Here is a 22,139-nt window from a genome sequence, read left to right as displayed (position 1 = left end):
TCCAGGAATGATGTAGCTTTGATAAATGTATGACTGCTGAGGCATGTGCAAATTAGTCTGAGAACTACTGGAGATGCCTTTGAAATATCCATATTGACAGATGGCCGCACTGTCTGTGTATGGATTTTAAAAACTGGGGAAAATGTTGTACTTGTAGTACAGAATAGTATTGGATGCACACTGCCGAGGGAACCATTGGTTATCCTTTAGGCATATTTAAACCCTCAGTAACAGGTTGGTACTCTGGTGATTGGGACTGAGATTTGAGAGGAGCACTGGAAAATCAGAAGGCTGCATCTGTTTCAACTTGGCTAAGCGACATAGGCATGAGCTGTTGTTATTTTTGCTATTATTACATTGCATCTGCACCTGCCTTTCTTCCTTTTGAAGGAGCAGCTGTGTAGCTGCAACCTTGGGCTAACAAAATAAAGAGCTGGGCTTGGTTTCTCATCACTTCTCCACAGGGCTCTGTAGCATTAGAGAGGATTCCAGTGGAAGCCTGCAAATCGCACTGTGCAGTCTCAGAAGTTCAGCAGTCCTTCCTCACTGATGGCCGTTGTCTCTGAGTGAGCACGGTCAGTTTGGTTTTAAGGATCCCACCTAGCCCTCTGGAGCGAGCTCATCTGAAACCAGTGAAATTTAGGCTGCGCTCCTGGATCCTCTAGCAGGTCATGCTGGACTCAGTGGGAATTCGGAGGCAACATGAATAGGATCACACCGTTAAGCTTTCAAAACAGTATCGCTAGAACAGAAATGGAATAATTCTTTCTAAATATGCATTTCTACATATAAATTAGCATGTGTGTTTTATGCAAGTTGGTATCCTCTTCTTTTCTTTCTCTTGGTGATTTTATTCTTATTTTTGGCAATTCATGAGTGGCTGCCCTCGCTTTCTGTCCAAGCGAATGAATTGAAATCAGTGGCTACCAGGAACAGGGTCTTTTTTGGTAGTGGCATCCTAACAGCCTCCTGAAGAGATTAACTGGGTTTCATTCCTGTGGTCTTGTTGCTGTTAACTGAAGAGCTTTTGTGTCACTCGGGCTTTTTAAGTAATTCATGTACTCTGGGCCTCTTGGCTTTTGAATCTGTGTGGAATTTAATCTTGGTGTAGGGTGAGTTTTTTCATAGATGTAATATGCATTGCTATTGATTTTATGGTTTATGTTCTTAAGTTTATTGAGGTTAAATTGTATTTGTGTTTATGTAGTATAAGCTGCCAGATAACATTATGTTCCAGGATCGGATGTGCATAGTGTAAATAAATAAATAAATAAATAAATAAATAAATAAATCAGAGCTTTGTTGCAGTTCCCAATCTGTGAAACTGGGTGATACAAGGATACATTCAAAATTGCAAAGCACTCTGTTACTGTGGAAACAGGCCTGGATCTGTCATAAAAGACCAATGTGAAATGCCATATGTAAAACCAAATTTCCTTTTTCCTTGTTGCAGCTGGAAGGGTATGCATTCTGAATTAAAAGGATTGCGAAATTTATATTTCTGATATAGGAATGCAAAGAGAAGTATGGCAGTTCCATAGGAACAGTCCTTATTATTCACTTTTACTTTGGCATTTTGCAGGTGGTAAAAGGGGGCAGAAATTATATATTGTAGTTCAAACACACTATATTTAAATCAAAACTAGCCCTTTACAAAGAAGCTTGTATTATCCGCTGTAGCTATCTGGAAATTGGTTTGAAATCCATGTAATTAATGATCCTGACAGTCTGCATAAGGATCACATTCCTTTTAGCACCAGGCATTTCCAGCAACTTTTGCACAGCAGTGAATAGAAGCGTAATAGTACCATGAGGTGCATTCAATAAACGGTACACGGTGTGGCAGACTTTACTAGGTGTTGCTTAGTCCATGAGCAGCTGGAACATCCGTGAGCTTAAGCAATAACAACTGTGCCTTTCTAAGGACTAAAAGATTTGTCTCTCAGAGAAATAAAACTATCCAAAAAGATTATCATCCTGAGCATTCCATATAGCCAGTAAAATTTGGTAAGGCATTCTTGGCTTTGGATCTACATTTTACATACTTCAGTAATACAAATATATAAGTGTACTATGTGCATTATATGCTGTGACAAAGAAATGTTGTCGTGTCATAAAGAATCCCCACTCCAGGTCTCTGATTGGTGTCCTTAGAGTGGGAATGGGCAAAACACTCCCTGCAGGCTCCATGTGGCCCCACAGCCTGTTGGGCAGCCTCATTAACAGACCAAATTGACCAGTGACCAGCATTTGTTGTGTTTTAAAAGAGGGTTGGGAGCATGTGAGCCTTTTTGCCGAGTAAAAGTCTGCCAGCACACCAGAGCATCGAATTTCACTGGTAGAACTGGTGGTGCACAGATGACCACTCAAAGAACAACAGTCACAGGTGTGCAACCTGACTTTTCATACTAGAAACAAAAATGGACAGGAGGAGGAGATGAAATGCGTTGTACCTATTGCTCATACTGATGAATGTGTGGAATCTGTCCCTTTCTTCCTTCTGTTGTCTCCTTTCTCCCCACACATCTTTTTGATATCTATGGAAAGTTCCTAGAGTGTCCCCGATTTCTCTGTTTCTCCTGACAGCACATGTGCTTGTGAGATTGTTGCCCTTGTCCCGCTCTCCCTGGAGAAATGAGGATTTTCCTGCTCCTTTGGTTTCACTGCTGTGCCAGCAGCTGATGCATTTTGCCAGGCCCCCACTGCAGCCATGGTGAAAGGCTGCCCCTTGATACTGAGTGGCGCAAATGTCACAAAATGATTTGTTACCACCAGAATCTGTAATGGAGATGTCCCCCAACATTTAAAATTTGCATTTGTCTAGCTCATGTTGCACCCTTTCTGATTTCAGGTTGTGTGAACTGTTGCTTATGTAATCAAACCAGGTCTGCACAAAAGAAAGCCATCGACTTTGCTTGCAGAAATACTCATTTAAAAAATAAATGGCTGTGGGGAAAACCTCCAGAACAAACCAGTGAGGTTGTAATGTGATACTTGGTTCAGGAGGCAGTAGGGTGGACCACCAGGTAGAAGGAGAAATGGAATGAAAGAGGGTGTGACTGATCGACTGCACCTACAAACAGGAGGTCTCCATGCAGCAACCTTTTGTTGCAAGACCCCCTTGTTTGGGACTATTTTTACAGAACTGAACTAAAAATGTGATATTTAGTATGCATAGTCAGTGTTCAGCAATTGCCTTATGGAAACCTGCACAAAATGAAGTTCTTTTATATGAAGTACTTATTTCTACGGATATTTCATTGACAGCCATGAAAAGACGTGATCAGATCACCTAACAAGCCTGTGCTTTCTTTGTCATTCGGTTCAGTTGTTCTGTGCAAGCATTGCCCATGGTTACTGTTCCCCGTCCAGATCTGAGAATCCTCTCTTCCTCCCAAGTGTGTTTGCTTGGGGAAGCTGGTGGCAGTTGAATTTCCCAGAGGATCTCTGCCATGGCTAAAACTGTGAACTAGTATGTTCAATCCGGTGGTGTGCCATTCGCCCAGCGGAGGGGAAACACTGACATTCCCCTTCCCCACCACAGCCTCCCCCCCCCCATATGCCCTTAAATTTGCTCTGCAGGGTTAGCATCCTCCAAAGCAAATTCATGGCACACAGATAGTGGGAAGGGCTGGAGGGAGAATAGGATAGAAATACCCACTGTGTAATGCTTTCACCTTAGAAAGGGTTGGATCCAGGATAAAATGAAGGTGTGTGAACCCGGCACCCTATGCATGCATATTCCCTTGAAAAAAGAGGGAAGACTTGGGGAATGCTTGTAAATGTTGAACTGATTCAAAAAGGGGATGTAAGGAATTTGCTCATCAGTAATCTGTGCTGCTTTTGCTTACCTCAAGTATAGATCATCATCACCCAGAACTATTTAATTGTTTACTTTTAAAGTGAATTTTGGATGTTTCCCATGTTGGCTCTGCTTCCCCCTCCCCTGTAATAGGGTTGCTATGGCAAAACTGTTATTCCAGCAAAGGAAAGAATGCATTGGTGAAGTGTTGATCCCCTTTCAGCTTTGTGTAAGCCTCTGATTACTCAAATTATCAAGTTTGCACTGAGAGCGTGGTTCACAGTGCAGAGCCAGTGGATGCAGGCAGCTCGAGTGGGCCTGCTGTCATCATTTCCACAGCAGACGCAGAAGATGAAAGAGCCCAGCTGCTGAAATTATCTCACTCTGGGTCCTGCAAACCGGCATTCTGTTTTCTGCTGCTCTTGGGGTCCTTTGGCTCAAATGGCCAGCCTCCTTTGTGTAGTGACCTGAAATTTAGTTCCCTTCCATGTGACTAAAGAGTCTTGGTGCCTATGCCAAACAGATTTTCTGCCGCTGGAGATGGGGAAGGGATGAAAGAAATAGCAAAGAATGCTACAGGGGATATTAAAGTATAATTTCCCCATTCATCAGGAAATACAAAGACTGAATGGCTTGGGTTCAATATTTCTTTGTGTTTGCTGAGTTCTAAATTACTGTGCTGATAATGTAAGTTCTACTCTGTGGTTGTAATTGCAAGATGCACTCCTGTGCAAAACTGTTTCTAAATAATACCAATTTCAGATTCTCTTTATGAATGTGAAGAGCCCGGGAGTGAGTTGTTAGGGTATGTAAACAGATCTTTTTATTGTCCTTTTTAAAGTCTTTGAAATCACCAAGAAATAAATTAAAATATAATGAAATTTTAAAAAAATCTGGATTTGATGTAAAGCCAGGACATTGTATTCTTACACTGAGAATATAAAGATTCTGTATATAATTCTGTATATATTCCATTTACAAGGGTTTGAATATAGTGTATAAAATGTGTGGGAATATACATACTTTTTCTGGAAAGTTTATTCTCTAATCTTGAAGCAGGACAATGTAAATTGAGCCCAATGCATTGGGATGGGATGGGAGGAGTGTGATAGCTTTCGGCAAGAACCATACAGAGATATATTGGTTGTTTTTTCATCAATAGACATAGTTGGGTACTGCTGTGTTTCCCTTGAAAATAGTATATTTGCATTTTAGTATAATTTAGTATATAAATTAGTATAATTTAGTATATAAAATAGTATATTTGCATTTTAGGCTGATGTTTATGTTTCTTTACTAGCTCTGCCCTTAGGCTTTCATGATGAATTGACTGTGTAACTGAGTATAGCTTAAATGCTCCTGGGGCAGGAAGGGTTAAACACTGTGCATTGAGGCTCTGTCCTCCAGCCAGGTTGGGGATTCAAGGAAAACCAGAGGCTTGATAGTTCTGAGAATGTAAAAAGCCCTAAGTAACTGCAAATTACTTGGAAGGACAGAGCCATTAACACCTGCTCCCCCAAGGTCAGAAATAGTAGGCCTAAAAAATGTCACCCCATGAGTCATCTGTTTGATCTAACCGGATGAAAGTAGGGAGATAAGGGAGATTGGGGTTCCTCTTTGAGGAGAGGTTCTCTGTTGTTGCCAGAGGTTCTGCCAAAAAACACTGTTATTCTACAAGGAAAAAGACTACATTGGGTATTGGATAGTGTATATTGTTTGAAGAGGAGGAGGAGGCCAACCAGCCTCTGGTTCTTGGAGGAAGCCAAACCATGTGAGTTCAACGAACCTGCTGCTCGCCAACTCCCTGTTCCCTTCCCTACCCATGTTATGTGTGTTGTATGTTGTAGAGTTTTGAGACCCTCCATCCATATATTGTTTGTTCTGTTTTTTAATAAAGCTGGATTTCCTCCAAGCCTGGGTGGTCATGTGCTGAATCCAGTGTCTGGTCCCGGCATCTGGGGCTCCAGGGAAGCAGAGAGAGCAAGTGACCCTGCCAGCTGCTGGGAGGTGGGAACTCAGGAGCAGCTGATCGTTACAGACTGTCTAATGCAGGGGTCGGCAACCTTAAACACTCAAAGAGCCATTTGGACCCGTTTTCCACAGAAAACGGGAGCCACAAAACCCCTTTGACACCTAAAATGAAGATAAAACTGCATATATCGTTTTTTATTTGTATGCTATGTATAAAAAAAGTATAGCGTGTTGCATTTATGAAATCAATGAACTGCTACAGAGAAAACAAATTTTCACTTCTGCATGCAACAAAAACATATTAGGCATACTGGTCAACCAGTCTCGTCAGCAGTGAAAGCAAATGAATCTGCCCACGTACCATTAAACATTCTGTTTTCTTCTGAAACTTTTATTTTCTTGGATTTATCTATGGTTGGCCTACTGGGGGTTGAAAAGCAGCGGGTGTCACACATTGGCAGTCGTGACGCATATTTTGAGTGACAGGGAGTCGCAGCAGAGGGATGAAAGAGCCACATGCGGCTCCGGAGCCACGGGTTGCTGACCCCTGGTCTAACGTGTTGATTATTCTTACAGGGAAATGTGAATGTGGCCAGTGCACTTGCTTCCCTCCTGGAGAGTCCAAGATATATGGCAAAATTTGTGAATGTGATGATCGACAGTGTGAAGACTTAGATGGCACCATCTGCAGTGGTATGTTATTCTTAAATTAAGGGCCACATGAGGCCCGCTTTGGTCATGTATTCAATTTATCTGGAAAGGCTCCTGAAATGCAACGAACAACCTTCTGCAAGCCCATTCTTCAACAGCGTCAATCAGGCATGTTACCTAAAGTGAATAGAAAGCAACACATGACCATTCATTTGTTTGTTTGTTTAAGTCGCCAGCATGGCTGGTGGAATAGGATTGATCCAAGGACTGTCATCTGAATTGGTGGGCAGTCACATGCCCAGCAGTTTTAGGACAACTTCAGGTGTCCGAACTAACAAGGAGATAACACAGAACGTTCTCTCATCATACCTTTCCTGCTCTTCACAGTTCTCTGTAATATCTAAAAGTGGAAATTCTGCTACAAATAAAGACAAAACTCTCAGGATTTGTGTCCTGCCCCACAACAGATGTTTATGCATCTTCCCAGGGAAAGATCTGTAAGTTCTTTTTCTAGACGTTATGGAAAAGTTTAGCCACAGAGAACTAGAGCCCAACACACCAAGGTGCCAGGGCCTTAGTCCAAAGGGATCTTGTATCTGCTGCCTTAGAGGTCTTAAGCCAAAATATCTAAGTGTGAGCTACTGTTATTCAGAGATAGATGATCGGATGCATTTTGCTCCTCAGAATTTCCTGGTTTCAGCATTGGTGCTGAAAATAGCTTGCAAGACCAAGGGGGAGACTTGGTGATTCCTTAAAAGAATCCATGCTTAGACTTTTAATTTTAAAGGGGCATTCTCTAAATAAAGTTATTGTCAGAGCCCAAACATCCACACACACACAAATAATAGGAGGCCCTTACATGAAGAGTTCCACAGAAGCCACCACAGCATCAACCAGGCCCCTTCTGGAATCTGATGTGAGAGTTGCAAGGAGATGAAAAACACATATTAATTAATTAAATTTGTTTAAAGACTGCCCATTGGCATTGTGTTCTCTGGGTGGGCATTACAATAAAATATGTTGTACTGTGATCAGCACAAAGGGAAATTGTGAATTCAGAACACTGAAGGCAGGCTTTCACATCTACTTTGTCAAGGGCATGCTACTTGATCTTCTCTGCCATTTGGACACACTTTGTGACTGCATGTAATTGTAGGAGCTACACCTACTGCTATATCCATGAACGCTGGATGTTGTTCTTTGAGAGCAGCAAAGTCCCCTTGTGATCGGGTCTCAGAACATGCTTCGTAAGTGACAATTCCCAGCCAAATCCTAATTGTTCTGCAACGGAGTCTGTCTAATTCAATTATCACCTCACCTAAGAATCTACACTGCAACAAGAAGGGGTCCTAAAAAGTCAAATGCTTAAAAGAAGTTGGGATTAGGAAGCTTTGGTAAAGCCATAAAACTACAGTCCCTCCTCTTCTTCCCAGTTCCATGTTCTTCTCCTATGAAGAGCTTGGAACATCAACTGCATCTTTCCAAATTCTCAGTCTTCAGGATTCAGGTGAAGACTAATTAATGAAGCCCTGCTTTGGTTTGGACATTCCCCAAATCTCTCTTAATTAACCTGATTCAGTTCTAGATGCCACTGAATTCTGTGCTCACCCTATTTACCCGCTTCAGAAACAAAAACGTGTTTAAGATGCAATCCTATGTGTGCTTAGTCAGAAAAAAGGCACTGCAATTTTCACTGTGCCCCAGTCAGCATGGCTGACTGGAGGATTCTGGGAGTTGCAGGACCATTTTCCTCTCTAAACATGTGTAGAATTGCTCCCTTGCTGGGAAGGAAACTTCTGCTGTCCAGGACAATTGGCTGCATGGAGAGGAATGATATCATGTAGCCAGCAGCTTATTTTAAGGTGCAGGGGCACAGAAGCCTCCATTTCTTCAGGCTGTGTCTGCCACTGTGTCTTGGATAAAGGACTGGGAACTACGAATTGACTGTAGCTTCTTTCTCCTCTTCGAAAGCAGCTGATGCTAGAAGTGGAGCAATTTTGGAGAAATGCAAAATGTTGTTCCAACATTAGATGCCTCCTGAAATGGGAGAGAAAAAAGCGAATGGCAATAGTGGTGATCTGAATAAGAGTGATTTGTAATCTGTTTTCTTTGACCAGGAGGGATTGATTGGAAACTTGCTTTTCCAACCCTGGGCTCAGGTAAATATAAGGCAAGGAATGTGATAGATGAGGGAGAAAGTAGCTGTGATCCTACACGGATAGAGTTCCTTGAAAATGCAGCTGCCCATCATCTAAAGAGGAAAGGAATTCATGTTCTCAGCAAAACCTGTTTCCCAGCTATTCAGCCCCCTGCTCTGAGAAGTGCAATGAATTGAAGCCCTAAGTGCATCGTTCCATTCCAATCACATCCCAAGCACATTCGCCTAAAATAATGACATTGATTGCCATGGAACTTATTTCCAAGTAAATGTGCATAGGATTGCAGGCCTTGTAGGTCCTCCATCACCTTGCTATGTCAAATTTGGTCAGAACAGCCTGCTCATTTCAAATACGAGCTGTTTGAAAAAGAAATTCACGAAGCATCGAAACCCAAGAGAATGGCAATGTTCTTGAAGGAGGACATTTGCTTTGATATGCTTTGAAACAATGTTGACCAACTACATATTATGCTTCATCACCGGAATGGTACTTTCAGTGTTCAGCATGTTGCCTTGGTTTTTTGGTCTTGCCATCTTCACAGCTGCCCTGGGAGGAGTGCTATTGCTCTCATTCTCATTCTACCGCAGGAGCAACTGGCCAGTGCAGTGGGAGGATCAGTTTCCTTGGCAGATCCACCCAGCAAATCCACGAGAGAGGTGGAATTTGAATTCTGTTCTCCAGAACTAGGGATGGTATCACAAATATTGAGCTAAATAAGTTTGTGATTTCTCTATGTGGAACTGGACTTGGTAGCAGAGAAAGTGTAGCAAGGAGAGGGTTGAGAGTAAGGCATCTAAATGAAGTATCCTTTTAAGAAATGGTTGATAACCCTAGTAGCCAAAATGGTCATAAGTAATTAGTAGGTTTCACCTTAAGAGTCTCTCTCTTCTATGTTCAGCACTGGCACATGGAAACATACACCTGAATGTTTATGTGTGTTATTATAATCAAAATGAATTATTATTATTATTATTATTATTATTATTATTATTATTATTATTATTATTCTTTCTGTAGTGGTTATAATAGACTGTGGAGACAAGTGTATTGGAGCCTGTATCCAATCATAAATCAGACATGTAGGCTAGCATGCAGCAGAACAGTACTGATGGTCTGATCCTGTTATAGATCTGTTAATATCTATGGAGATGAGTACAGAAGGAGAACCAGTTTGTCCACAATAAAATGTACAGTGTGTCCTTTTTATTATGTGCTGAACTTTGTATTGCAATTACAATCCAGAAAGAAGAACAATCAATACATGGCCTGGAAACATGTCTTGAATTCACAAGTTGTTTTTAAGATTATTGGGTACACAAATAAGAACATCTGAAAGACATTTAGACAGATAAAAATAGAGATTAACAAAGCTTCCTTTTCCCCTCTTCCTGATTATTAAAGAAGAGTGAAGGACTGATATATACTTCACTTGGCAAGACCTCTACCATCATTCACACCAGTGTTTACAGTACTAAACACTGAAATGTGCAACAAACATTTGCACATACCCTTGAAAGTCCACAACTTCAGGAAGAGGACCACATGATCCCACTCTGCCCCTGATGCCATTTACCAGCTCCTCACAGTTGCCACGGAAGCAACAATTGTGCCTGTTTTTGAAGCCAGAAAAGTGACTTGGAGGACCTCACTGAGGTCAGAAGGGTGGTCTTCTAAAGGTTGGGGAGGGGAAGGTTGGCGCAGATGCAAAATACTCTATGTCCTCTCTTGCACTGGTTCGGTCCTTGCCTGTATTTCTCCACCAGATGGGTGTAAAGGTCTGTCTAAAGGGAACATTTTAAAAGGAGGCTGAAGAAGCAAAAATTGTTTCCACCACTTCTCCTGCCCTGCTTTATTTATTTATTTGATTTATATCCTGCTTTTTTCTTATGACCTCAAAACAGCATACATCCTTCTCCTGTTGCTGCACCCTAACACCCTAATATTATCCTCAAAACAACAACCTGTTGAGGAGCTGTGACTAGCCCCAAGCTACCATGTTGGCTCCATGGCCAGGTGGGGACTAGAACCCAGGTCTCCTCAGCCCCAGTCTCGTGCTCCTAACCACTACACCACACTGGCTCTCTCCCATACTTGGAAGCTTCAACAATTGAAGGTTCCCATCTAGCAGTTGTCCACCTAGCACAGTTACGCCTTAAATCAGTGGCCTAAAGTATGTTATCTTTCAAGTACCCATTTACCCTTGTAGAGAAAATGGGAAGTAACTCAACCAACTGGGCAAACTGGCTCTTAAGACCAGCCCACCACATCTCTCACTATGACTTTTCTTTGGTGTATTTTTCCATTCTGAATTGTACTCAGTGAAAACAGCTTCTTGAGAAATGGGTCCATTGTGTCTCCATTCAATCTGACCCTGGTGGAATGGCATGCAACAAGGGAGTTTGAATTCAAATTGTATGTGAAACTTACCTCCAGTTTCTGTGCTTTGAAATATCAGGGTTCAATCATTGTTAGCTGCTGTCTTACAAGCAAACTGTAACAAAATTCTTTATGATTCAAGATTATAGGGCCTCCTTCATTCTTCATTTCATTCTCCTATATACTTTACTGCTCAAACACATTTTCAGACCCTGTTGTCACTTATTTACAGTGGCAACTTTTGCCCTTTCAGCTACTGAACTTGGTACTAATTTCCAAAGTTCTGCGAATAATAAGTTTTATTGATTATGAAACATTGCTTTTGGTGTGTTTTTATTCTATATTATGTTCTTAACTTTTTCTAATGATGTTCATTGTAGCCAATAACATTCATTTGTTCACTCACTCACTCACTCAGTGTGACTGTTACCCTTGCTCCCCATCTGCTATTCCTCTTCCAGTGTTGAGGGAGGACTTCCTGAATCAGCCTTCCTTGGTTTCACATGCTTTTTCAATGCCTTAAAGGGCTCCATATGTTGCCCAGGCGTGTACATGCCTGCATCCAGTCAGTGCCAGTTTTGCATGAATTCAGTCATAAATCCATTCTAACCACTTCTTGTCCATTGTTCTGGGAGATCTTTTAAGTACAAAAATGCATTTATTTAGATGCACAACTTTCCCAGAAATGCAGTTTAAAATGTACGCGCATATTTTTGTACCCCACATTTCCTAAAGTACGACTTTTGTCCAGAACCTTCTATGCACATGTTTGTACGTAGTTTTAGCCTGGAACTGTTGTGCAAAATTTGGAATGATAACTGTACTTGAACATAGATAGTGCACATTAGTCCAAAAATGCAGATTAGCTTGGTTCATTAAACAAGAATGAGTTATAAGTTCCTGGAATCTCACCAACTTAAAGGTACCTTGCAGTGTTTGCTTAATTTCTTACCTGTGTTATTTTCTTGCATGCAGCTGTTGTTATGACCAACTATTTCCCCTATTAATTAGCCTTGCATCAGGCAGGAATTACTATATAATTCATATTACTATTACTCCAGATGAACAGTATGCAATAAGTACACACACATGTGCTCGCACATAGACTTTGTCAATTTTGCAAGCAGGTGAAAAGAATCCCTACATAGCCCTTGTGCAACCGCTTAATCCTACACTGAAACTAGTGTAGGACATATTGCTATGGAGTTGCAGGCTGGTAAAAGCTCCCTGGAAACAGAGCTGGCTGAACCTGTCAGTTTCTTTTTCTCCTGTAGACATTCGTTTAAAAATCTGAAGTTCTTTCAGTCCAGAATGTGAAGAAATTTGGGAAAATTTGTATCAGAAATTAATTGAAAAGAAATTATGTCCCATGGGTACCAGCCAAACTTGAGAGAAGTATTCCCAGCATGGAGAAGCACATGGTTTGCCTACCTGCTAGGTAGCTGTCAGCAATAAGGAGTCTGCTGTGAACGCAACCCTTCTTCAACACCACTGAAGGACTCACTCTGTGGGGATTCCACCCCAGATGCTCCACAGCAAAACACTCACAGCCGCAAGCCTGGATGGATGGAACTGCTTTCTACCCATTTGGTCTGTTTAAATCTCAAGGTCTTTTCTGACCCAGATATGGAAAACCATGTAGAGCTTTGGTTCAAAGCCAAATCGGAGTGAAATACTCATCCATCTGTTCCTGGGATACGCTGTGCATGGTGGCCCAAGCGGGCAACCATCTCTTTAGGCTAACCACTCTGTCTCAGCCTAACTGGTCCCCAGCCTTCTTGTGGGACATGGGCATTCCTGACAGAACATGGGGAAATAAGCCTGCTCCCTTGTCTTGCTGGTTCTTGTTCTAGGTCATGGGAGCTGTTCCTGTGGCCGATGCATTTGTAAGGATGGGTGGTTTGGAAAAGTATGTCAACACCCAAGGAAGTGCAACCTGACAGAAAATGAGAGCAGAAGTTTGTGTGAATCAGCAGATGGCATATTGTGCTCAGAAAAGGGTAAGTGTGGAGAACTGAGTGGTGTCGCACTATAAGCCTGTTGCAGGAGATGAAACAGCTCAAGTGTGCTTGCTGCTAAACAGCTTTTCCAAATGGCCTTACAAAATACAGAGCTCTGGCCATGAGATTCTGTTGTACTTAGAAGCTTTGCAACCAAGCAGTGCTTACCAAAACAATGTGCTTCCATTTGGAGCGGCACTTGTGGGTGTCTGTCTGTATGGAGCCATTGGGCACTAAGGACTGCATTCTGTTGTTATATTCTACCTGCCCCAAGCAGCAGGTGTGTGCATACTTGCTAAACTTGTCTGAAGAAAATACAGTACTTGACAGGAGTGGGAAGTTCCTTAGTCTCTTTTGCTCACCATTAATATCCACCCAACGTTCCCCAGTGCTCTTATTTCAGGGGCCTTTTGCAATACTTCAGTTGTAATTAGCTGTCACTGACGACTTGTATCTTGTTTGTTCTTTGAACCATCAATGGAGTTTGTACCAAATGTGTGTGTATTCTAGGTTTAGACTGCCCCAGGGATGATGTTTGTCCCTGGAGAATATAAGAATTTTCCAAAATGAAGTAGGGTGATGTTTTGTTTTTATTTAAACAAATGCATTTTATTTTATTTTTTATTTAAAACAATTACCTTCTGCCTCTGCGCAGAATGGGCTACATCTGCAATTGCACATTGCATTGCTCTTGACACACAGAGAGGATGTCCCATGAGGTCCCAAATGAAAGTTTCCATTCATGGGCCAGGATGCAAAGAGCCGTTTTTAGTGCAACCCTAGTTATACCCACTCCAAAGTAAGTCCCACTGAATTCAGTGGGCTTCACTTCCAGGTAAGTGTGTATGAGTTTGCAGTTTTTGGCTCACACACTTGCATTAATCCAGTGAAATGTTTGCCTTCCATCGCTTTCCTATAAAGGACAGCATACAAAAGCTGATAATAATAATAATAATTAAAAAAAACTGGCTCCCCCATCATGACATTTGCTTTTGAAATTCCTGTCAATTTCAAAGGCAATTTTCCTGGTTGTATAGTGGCCTCCTTTAGAGAAATAGAAGTTGAATGCTTTGCTTGGCCTCGTGGACTGGATTTCACAGTATCTAGATCTTGCCACAGTGGAAAATCAGGAGGCCCACATGGCAGGAGGGCAGCTGCAACTGACAGGAAAAGAAAAAGTGGCTGATAGAGGCAGAACAGTTCTGGGTATTGAACAAAATATATGATAGTGGAGAGATCAAGGATATTGTTGTGCTGCTCTCCTGTTTTGATTTACGGGATGGTAATTCACTGAATTCCATATTGGAGATCTCCTTTTCTGCTGTCTGACATTTCTATATCAGCATGTCTCTAGTAGGGCTGGACATAAGAGGGCTATTTGAGAACCTTTCATCAGGATCAAAGGCATCCAAACCCTTTCCTGGATGCTTAGAGAACTGCTGAAGATGGGATCAAAGTGTTTGCCTATTGAGGAAGCACTGCCCGTGTAGGTTTTCTTTGCCTTCAGTGTCTTCATCTGTTTGCTCCTTGCTAGAACCACCCATGTCTCCTCCAGGAAGCACTGTGCACATTTTAAATTAGCTTTGTTTGCTGCCAGTGATGTTGGCACATAGCTCAGTCTTATTGGATGCATAATATGATTGGGTCATCCTGTTCACTAGATGAACTCTGATTGGCTGGGATCATTCTAGGGAGAACAATGCCATGGACGCTGAAGCTACTGGGGGAAAGAAGAGCAGCAAAGATAAATATTTAACTGCTTTGAAATGGGTTGGGAAATGTTTTTGCTTGCAGTAGGCAAACATTCGATACAGCCCCATTATGTACTCAGAGTAATCATTCTGGGGCCATTCATTTCAGAAAGTATGATTTTTGCTGGCCTTTGAAGTTGCTCATCTTTTTAGGTTTTCCTCACCTCCCCACCAACCTTTATATTTCTGATGAGATTTTTTGCAATTCAGCACTTGAGTAGTGATTATCACTTTCTTCTTCTTCTAATTGCCTTTCTTTTATTCCTCACCATGGGGATCCTTGTACTTAATAGGTAACTTCTGCAGCCATGCCAAAAGAGAATGTTGTCTTTTTGTTACTTTTCTTACTGATATGGCAGTCTGGACCTTCAGGTAAAATAAGCCAACTTCTGAAAAAATCTGCTGCCTTTCTCAGAAAATCTGAAAACTTCTTGATCTTTTATGTCCCAAATCAAGGAACAGATAATCCTTGAATAGTGCCAGTTGCAATAATACTTAGAGCTGACCCATTGCAGGGCCGAAGTTGAGAGAAGTTATGTCGGAGAGCACCTTGTTTGCTGTGGCCTCTGCCAATCAACCCCAGATCAACTTGTCCTGCTTACCAGGTTCAAAAAGCTGCCAGAGGCATCACCTGTGCACATGCCCCATGGATCCCCACGTAGCTGTAACTGCAGTGTTACACATGGAGTGGCTTCAGGATTTCTCCCTGTGCCAAAGGGAAATCCAAAGCCATCCATTTTGTCTGGAATGCAAAGACCCAGAGAGGACAAATGGAGTAGATCTTACTACAGCAATCAAGGAAGAGGCTTAGCCAGTGGCTGTTTATTTCAGCTCTGCTGACTAGGAACGAGTGGCCTTTCCTTACCACCACCACCCGCTCAACATTTCCTGCTACCCCATTCATTCCCTAGCATTCACTTCTAGTATATATACTTTTAATTTTTCTAGCAAAATCTTTGTTCCCATAATAACAGGCTTTGCAAACCATTCACTTCCCAAATCCGATTGTTTTTTTTCCTGAAATTATCCTTGCACTGAAATGAGATCATATGGTAATTTGAATGAGATATCACTAAGCACTATTTCATTTGAAGCTTCTGGTGTATAAAAATGTGCACCTTGGTGGTTATACATTATGAGAGTTTGCCCAACAAGCCATGCTGAGACAAGGCATCATCATGAAATACAGGACTACTCAAACTTGGATATGATGCAGCCAAAGTTGCACTCTTTCGGGTCTCAGTGATGTCATTGGGAAAGAATTAATTCTTCTCCAGGGGCAGAAAAGGGATATTTTAAGTGCTTCACATTGGCTGTGCTGTGCACCAGTTTGGTGTGCCATGAGGTTAGACGATGCTATGCACTCAGGTCCTGGAGTTCTGCTCTTCCTTTTGGTTTGACACAAGTAGTGATGCCCAGCAATGAAACTGGATGCTCGAGTGGTTTTATGCATCCGCCTGCACAACTGTGCACCATAAGAAAGCCCAATTTGGCATTTTGCTGTTGTCCCAGGCCACTTTTATCCCTGATTAAATTCTTGGGACTTCAAAGGCTTTGGAGAGTATTTCCATTCTATCCTGTTACTGAAGCCAAAAACTACCCCTACCTTTAAATACCTTGATTTAAAGCTATGGAACAGAGAGAAAACAGCTCTCTTCAAGGTAATTCCTGATTAAATCAAACTGGAGGGAAATCACTGTAGGACCTTATAGAGGACACATCAAATTAAAGCATACCTCTAGAACACCCTTCTCTTCAATAGGCATTTGTCTTCATGATCTCCTTGTAGACTATTGCTTATGAAATGCACGGATTCTGTGTGCCTGAGCTGTTCCCTGCCTGGCTGAAAAGCTCCACTCTCCCTTAAGTGCCAGTAACAATCTTTGTGCTTTCAGGTTCGTGTCATTGTGGAAAGTGCATCTGCTTGCCCCAGGAATGGTATATGACGGGGGAGTTCTGTGAATGCGATGACAGAGACTGCGACAAACATGATGGCCTTATTTGTACAGGTGCAGTAGAGCCCTCATTCATATACTGGCTGCTCCCTCAGAAGCGTAACACTGAAGGAGGCCAGCCAGCCCCGCCTGCTGAAATGGCTGCAACCCTTCACCCAACAGCCTTCAGTCGATCAACGTGTATATGATAGGAGCCAAACCCCTTAAAAGCTTTCCTTGAGAAGCCAGTTATTCTAGATGAACTGGAGATCTTTTCCCTGGCTTTCAAATATGGCCCTCCTCCGCCTGGAATGTGAGCAAAGTCCAGGCAACAGGGTCTCCCGAAGGAAGTGGGCTACTGCAGAGGGCCAGCTCTCAAGCCTGAGGGACAGTCAGCGTCAGCTCTGCTGGTGTCCCAGCCTTCCCCTGGCCCCGCCCCTTCCCCCATATCACGGATCCTGCGGTGGTCTCCTTTTGTGCAGCCTTTTCACCACTGTATAAGGTTGAACGGTCCCTCCTCTGGCTTCATAGCTGGCAGTAACTGTATCAAGCTACAACCTGTGGGCATCATCGTCATCATCTTGGCCCTGCCTCTTTTGCCTTTGGCCCTGTCCAAAACTGGAAGGCGTTCCCCAGAGCTTCTTTGAAATTAAATTTGGCCCTCAATCTGAAAGACTTTCCTACTCCTGATCTCAGTGCATGAGGTCAGGAAGGCTGCCAGGGACAGGGGGAAAGAGCAACGAACCGCCTTAAATCGACCTTCCATTAGACAGGGGTGGGCATATTCAGTTTCCTGGTAGGAAGGAGGCTCACTCTGCTTTCTACCCATATCTCAGCCCCTGTCCAGTACCTGGCATATCTTATTGATGTGCGGATTCCACCTGGCTCTCCCTGAAAACCCACTGGGCTTCTTGGATGTTCAAAAGGAATGCTGTGGTGGCAGAAACACAGCTCTGCCCTACTGGTTCCCACATCCCCAGCTTCTCCAAGCTTTATAAAAACTGCTTGGAAAAAGAGGAGGGTGGAGCAACTGTTAAGCAGAAAAAAGGACAGGGACTTCTAGTAGGCCAGCCCAGTCCTTGTAGAGCAAATGTGATCAGGGAGCCAGCCCCATGACTGGGCAGGGGGAGGCGGCCAGGCCAGATGGCAAATGCTGGTGGGGGGGTGGTATCCGTGGGATGGGGTAGCAGCAGCCTTCTGGCCACTCCTAAACAGGCCTGCTGGCCTCCCTCCCTGGGGTAGAAGAAACACTGTTCCTTTCCCAGCGCTGAATGGCAATTCACGTGACCACACAGCCAGCATCCGCATTTGGAGGGGTTCCGGAGGCAGCCGATGGCATATACAATTCTGTCCTCTAATGCCTGGCTGCTGCTCCTTGCTTCTTTGCCCCAGCGCCTCACTTCGCCAAGGGGCAGGCTGTCCCTGGGGGCTCAGTGGCTCCTGGGAATCTAACCTGACCCATGCAATCCCTTATGGAATGTGTCCTGCACCGAGGCGCCCCTGCTCATGGTTCTGGTATCTTGCTGGGGCCAAGGGCTTTCTAATGCCGTTCTTCTTCCTGTTCTCAAGCATCGTAGTGGAATGCTTGAGTGCTGCTTTCCTTCTGTCCCTGAATGATGTGTGTACTGTCATGTGTGTCTTCATCTGGTGATATTATGGTTGTCAGGGGCCTGAATTAGCTCCAGCTCCAGTCGTGTGATCTGTGGGAGAGAGGCTTGTCCTCGAGAGGGAGCGCCAACCCCACGGCAAGCCTGCTGTGTGAGGGTGGGCAAGAGGGCTGCAGCCAGTTTGCTTCAGGTGCCAGAATCCAGCACTGGAAAGCCCCAAAAGGGGGCCCTCCGGGGGCTCTCCTTGGGCGGACTGGCATCAGATCAAAAACTCCCCTGTGCCTCCAAAGACCCTACACCCCCACCAACCAGTGGGGGAAACTGTGCCAGCCCAGGGGCTGGGAGGGAGTGGGAGAGAAGCCTTTTTTTAAAGTAAGAAAATGGCTTGAACAGCTCCATAAAAAGCTGTTAATGTAGGCCCTACCTTTATGACCATTATTTTATTTAGGCCTTACCTTTATGATCAGAAATGGTGCTGAAGATGACTAATAGCACACAAGGATAGCCCTTTGCCTTCTGCCCTTGCCCATGTGAGCTGCCAGCTCACTGAAAGGCGATCCTTCCACCTCATGTCTTCCCGCTGCCTTCCCCATAGGCTTGCTTCGTAGGGGAATAACGATGCAAGCAAACTCTCCATGTTGAATGAGATTCAGCAACACACATCAGTGCTCCACCATCACAGTGAAAGTGGATCCAGAAGTTGTGTTTGAAAGTGGATCCAGAAGTTGTGTTTGGTAGCACAGATGCAGCTGCATGTAAACTCTGGTGCCTTAATTATAACACTTGTTGCTATTGTTCAATAGACAGGTCCTGCCAACTGTTTAGTGGGTTTTGCATTTGTTTTTAATAACTTCTGATTCAAATGGGAAATGCAGTTCTGTCCAGAGAGAGAAAATATGTGCAGAGAGACATGAAACTGCTTTATGGGGGTTAGTGACTTTCACAGAGACGTGTTTAATGCAGTACATTTCAATTATGGATAATTACCGCCTGTCTTGTTGTTTTTCCAGGAAATGGTATATGCAGCTGTGGAAACTGTGAGTGCTGGGATGGTTGGACTGGAAATGCTTGTGAAATCTGGCTTGGGACAGAATACCCCTAACACTGTCATTGAGACTGAAGACTGACTGGTTGGCTCTTTTGTTTTTGTTTTAATATCGGCTCCTAGAATACATAAATGCAAGACAACTTTTAAAACAGACAAACTAATCCACTATTAGAAATAAGTCTGCGCAGCAGACTATTTTTTAAAAATTAAAATAAAAAGACCTGTGAGTTGCTCTGATTCTACTCTCAGTGGAAATCAGATGAGAATATCCAATGTAAAAATAATTTGGCATACTCACTAAAAAAGGCTACAGTTGGTGTTTGCTGGAAGTTGCACAGACAAGAAGCATTGTATAATGTATTTGGGTTATTGAATTTCAGCTTCATTGTATAATAAGAATTGCATTCGTATGAAAAGAGTCTAGTTGGTTTTTAGGAGTTTGCTAGAAGTATGAACAGTGTGGGGAGGGGATATCTCTGTTGACCTTGGTAGACACATATGCCCACAAAGACCCTCTCCACCCTGTCACTCCCTGGCACCATCACATGCCATTCATTTATTTGCAACTCTAGAGCTGGGTGAAGAAATCTTTCCCTGCATGAAGGTGTTGCATTTTCCTTAGGTTTAGTGCTGAAACAACTTACCTTGTGCTGGGGTCTTTTTTCTTAATGAGAAATTCTCCCCATTGCATTTGCATTGTTTCAGTGCCATTTTCCTCCTCCTCCTCTGCTGTCCTTTGCTCACATTGTCATTCTATCCCTTTGGATTTTGCTGACGTGATTACACCAGGGATGTTCATTAGATTCTGTGGCAATATGGCTAAAAGAGGTCAAGTTCTGTGAAGAGTGGGAAGGAAGAAAATGACACCATGGAGCAGCCGTGGCATCACTACCCCCAAGGGGCACCAAACACCCGTGAAATGATGGCAGTGTTTAGCCAGCTATGTTAGGAAATCTATTTCTTTGCACCCCATCAACTGCTTTTAAGCTGCTTACCAGAAGTATAAGACATTGACTGGTTCAGGTAACATGGAACCCACCTGAAGAGTTCAGCATGGGTCGAGTATAGCTTGCTGTTGAATGGTCGGTTGTTGCTAAAATGTTGATCATCATGTTGTATGAATCTGGCTGAGATAACAAACCATGCTTCAAACTTACAGTTCACAACCCAGTAAAAGATCATGAGTTCATTTCATGGGTTGTTCATGCTTAACAAGCCACGCACGGTTACCATTGCTGAATTCAGGCAATACGAAAACCCACAGTTGAGTAACAACCCTGGTTCAATACAACACTACACTCAACTCATGCTCAATCCTTGAGTGTGGGTTATCGTGCTGAGTGAACCAATGAGTGAATAAACGAATGCTAAAACCTTGCCTCCTTGGCCTGTCCAAACTCTTTTCAGGCCTACAGAGTCGAAGCAACAATAGTAATCCAGCAGTATATCTATGTGCTTTCATTTCACTGATAACCTGCCCCCGAGATGCTATCAAGGTTGCAGAGAAAGTGATGGCGATGCACAAAGAAAATGCCATGGTGTCCTGTGGCAAGCAGATGCACAAAAGTCCTACCACATGGAGGCACATGCTCCAGGGTGCAATTGCAAAGCTACCTTCAGCTGGCCACTCTTGTGCATGAGCACTGCCCCATAGGACAAATTTAACTGAACTCCTGAAAGAAGTCCACCCAGCTTAGCTTCCTGCAGGGTCTATAAGCCCATCAAACTGGGTAATCTACTCCATGGTGTAACAGATGTATGCAGGGAACCCCAACGAGCAACATGCAACTGACACCGGTTTGTGGCTGACCAACAGAGTTTGGTAGGGCCAAGAGTGAAGTGGTCAGAAGAGCAAGAAAGTACGTGGCAAAGCTGAGCGGGAAACTATGTAGCTTCAATTCATATTATCTAAGTATGTGCCTAGCAAAATACAATGATGAAGCTTTGCCATTACATTATGTAACATACTGTTTTCTAGCTCAAATAACAATATAATTTGTACCATTATAATTCATGCTTCTAGTTGTTTTCAGAGTTTTGACTTGGCATAATTCAAAGTAGGTTTCATGAAGTACTCTTGGGATGTTCAACATTCTGCTGCAGTCTCAAGAAAAGATGATGGCACAGCCTTGAAATTGGTCAGGAAGTCACCTAGCTTTAACTTATAAGAAAAATGTGCATGTGTGTGTAAAACTGATTGGTTAACACATCATTATTTTGAGCACACCATGAAGTTGGATGAGTACATAAAACATATTTGCCATGTGAAAGTTTAGGAGATTGTAACTATGTGGGATAGATAGTAATATACAATAATTCACAGTCGACACATGTACATACGGACATACAATCAGGCCTAAGGCTGCTGTTGCATAACTAAGCATATTCATGACTAGTGACTGAGATGGGGAGGCGCATCCTTGCCTGCATCAGAAAGCACGTGCAGCCAGTTGCAGTGGGACCCAAATGAGCACTGGAGTGCAAAGCAGGATGTGCGGCTCTGATGCATCAGCTGTTCCTTCTTGGGTGGGAGTGATCAGTTCCACGCCTTTCAGAGGAGAGAAGGGGCTTGTGAGTGCAGTGCACGTGCATCCGGGGCTCCCCTTTAACGCAGGCATGTATGCAATGGTGGGGCAGCCAGTGCATAGGGAAGGCTGTCCTTGCCATTCCACCCGGCCTTGCTCCACCGAGCAAGGTGGGTTGAACTTGGTAACTGCCGAGTCCCCGTCAAACTCTGTTTCCTACCGGATGTTTTTGTGGAAAGGAGTTGTGCAGATCTGCCAAGCATGATGGTCAAGAAGCTAGGTTTAAAACAAAAAAGACTCCTTTTTTCCATACCC

The 22,139-nt window shown here is 43.2% G+C and overlaps 1 protein-coding gene across 1 annotated transcript in view; it reads left to right on the top strand.

Annotated features, from left to right (window-relative positions):
- The window catches only part of ITGBL1 (integrin subunit beta like 1), a 164,535-nt gene extending 145,182 nt beyond the window's left edge, over positions 1-19,353 (top strand). Inside the window, exons 8-11 of the mRNA XM_044429398.1 lie at positions 6,350-6,466; positions 12,813-12,959; positions 16,606-16,719; positions 19,262-19,353. Of these exons, the coding sequence (XP_044285333.1) occupies positions 6,350-6,466; positions 12,813-12,959; positions 16,606-16,719; positions 19,262-19,353 (470 nt within the window). The remainder of the gene's footprint in view (positions 1-6,349; positions 6,467-12,812; positions 12,960-16,605; positions 16,720-19,261) is intronic.
- Positions 19,354-22,139: the final 2,786 nt, after the last annotated feature.

Source organism: Varanus komodoensis, unplaced genomic scaffold, assembly GCF_004798865.1.
Source record: "Varanus komodoensis strain SLA01 unplaced genomic scaffold, ASM479886v1 scaffold2, whole genome shotgun sequence".
NCBI classification, from domain to species: Eukaryota; Metazoa; Chordata; class Lepidosauria; order Squamata; family Varanidae; genus Varanus; species Varanus komodoensis.
The sequence above is the reverse complement of the archived record's forward strand: the minus strand, read 5'-3'. Positions and strand labels throughout refer to the sequence as shown.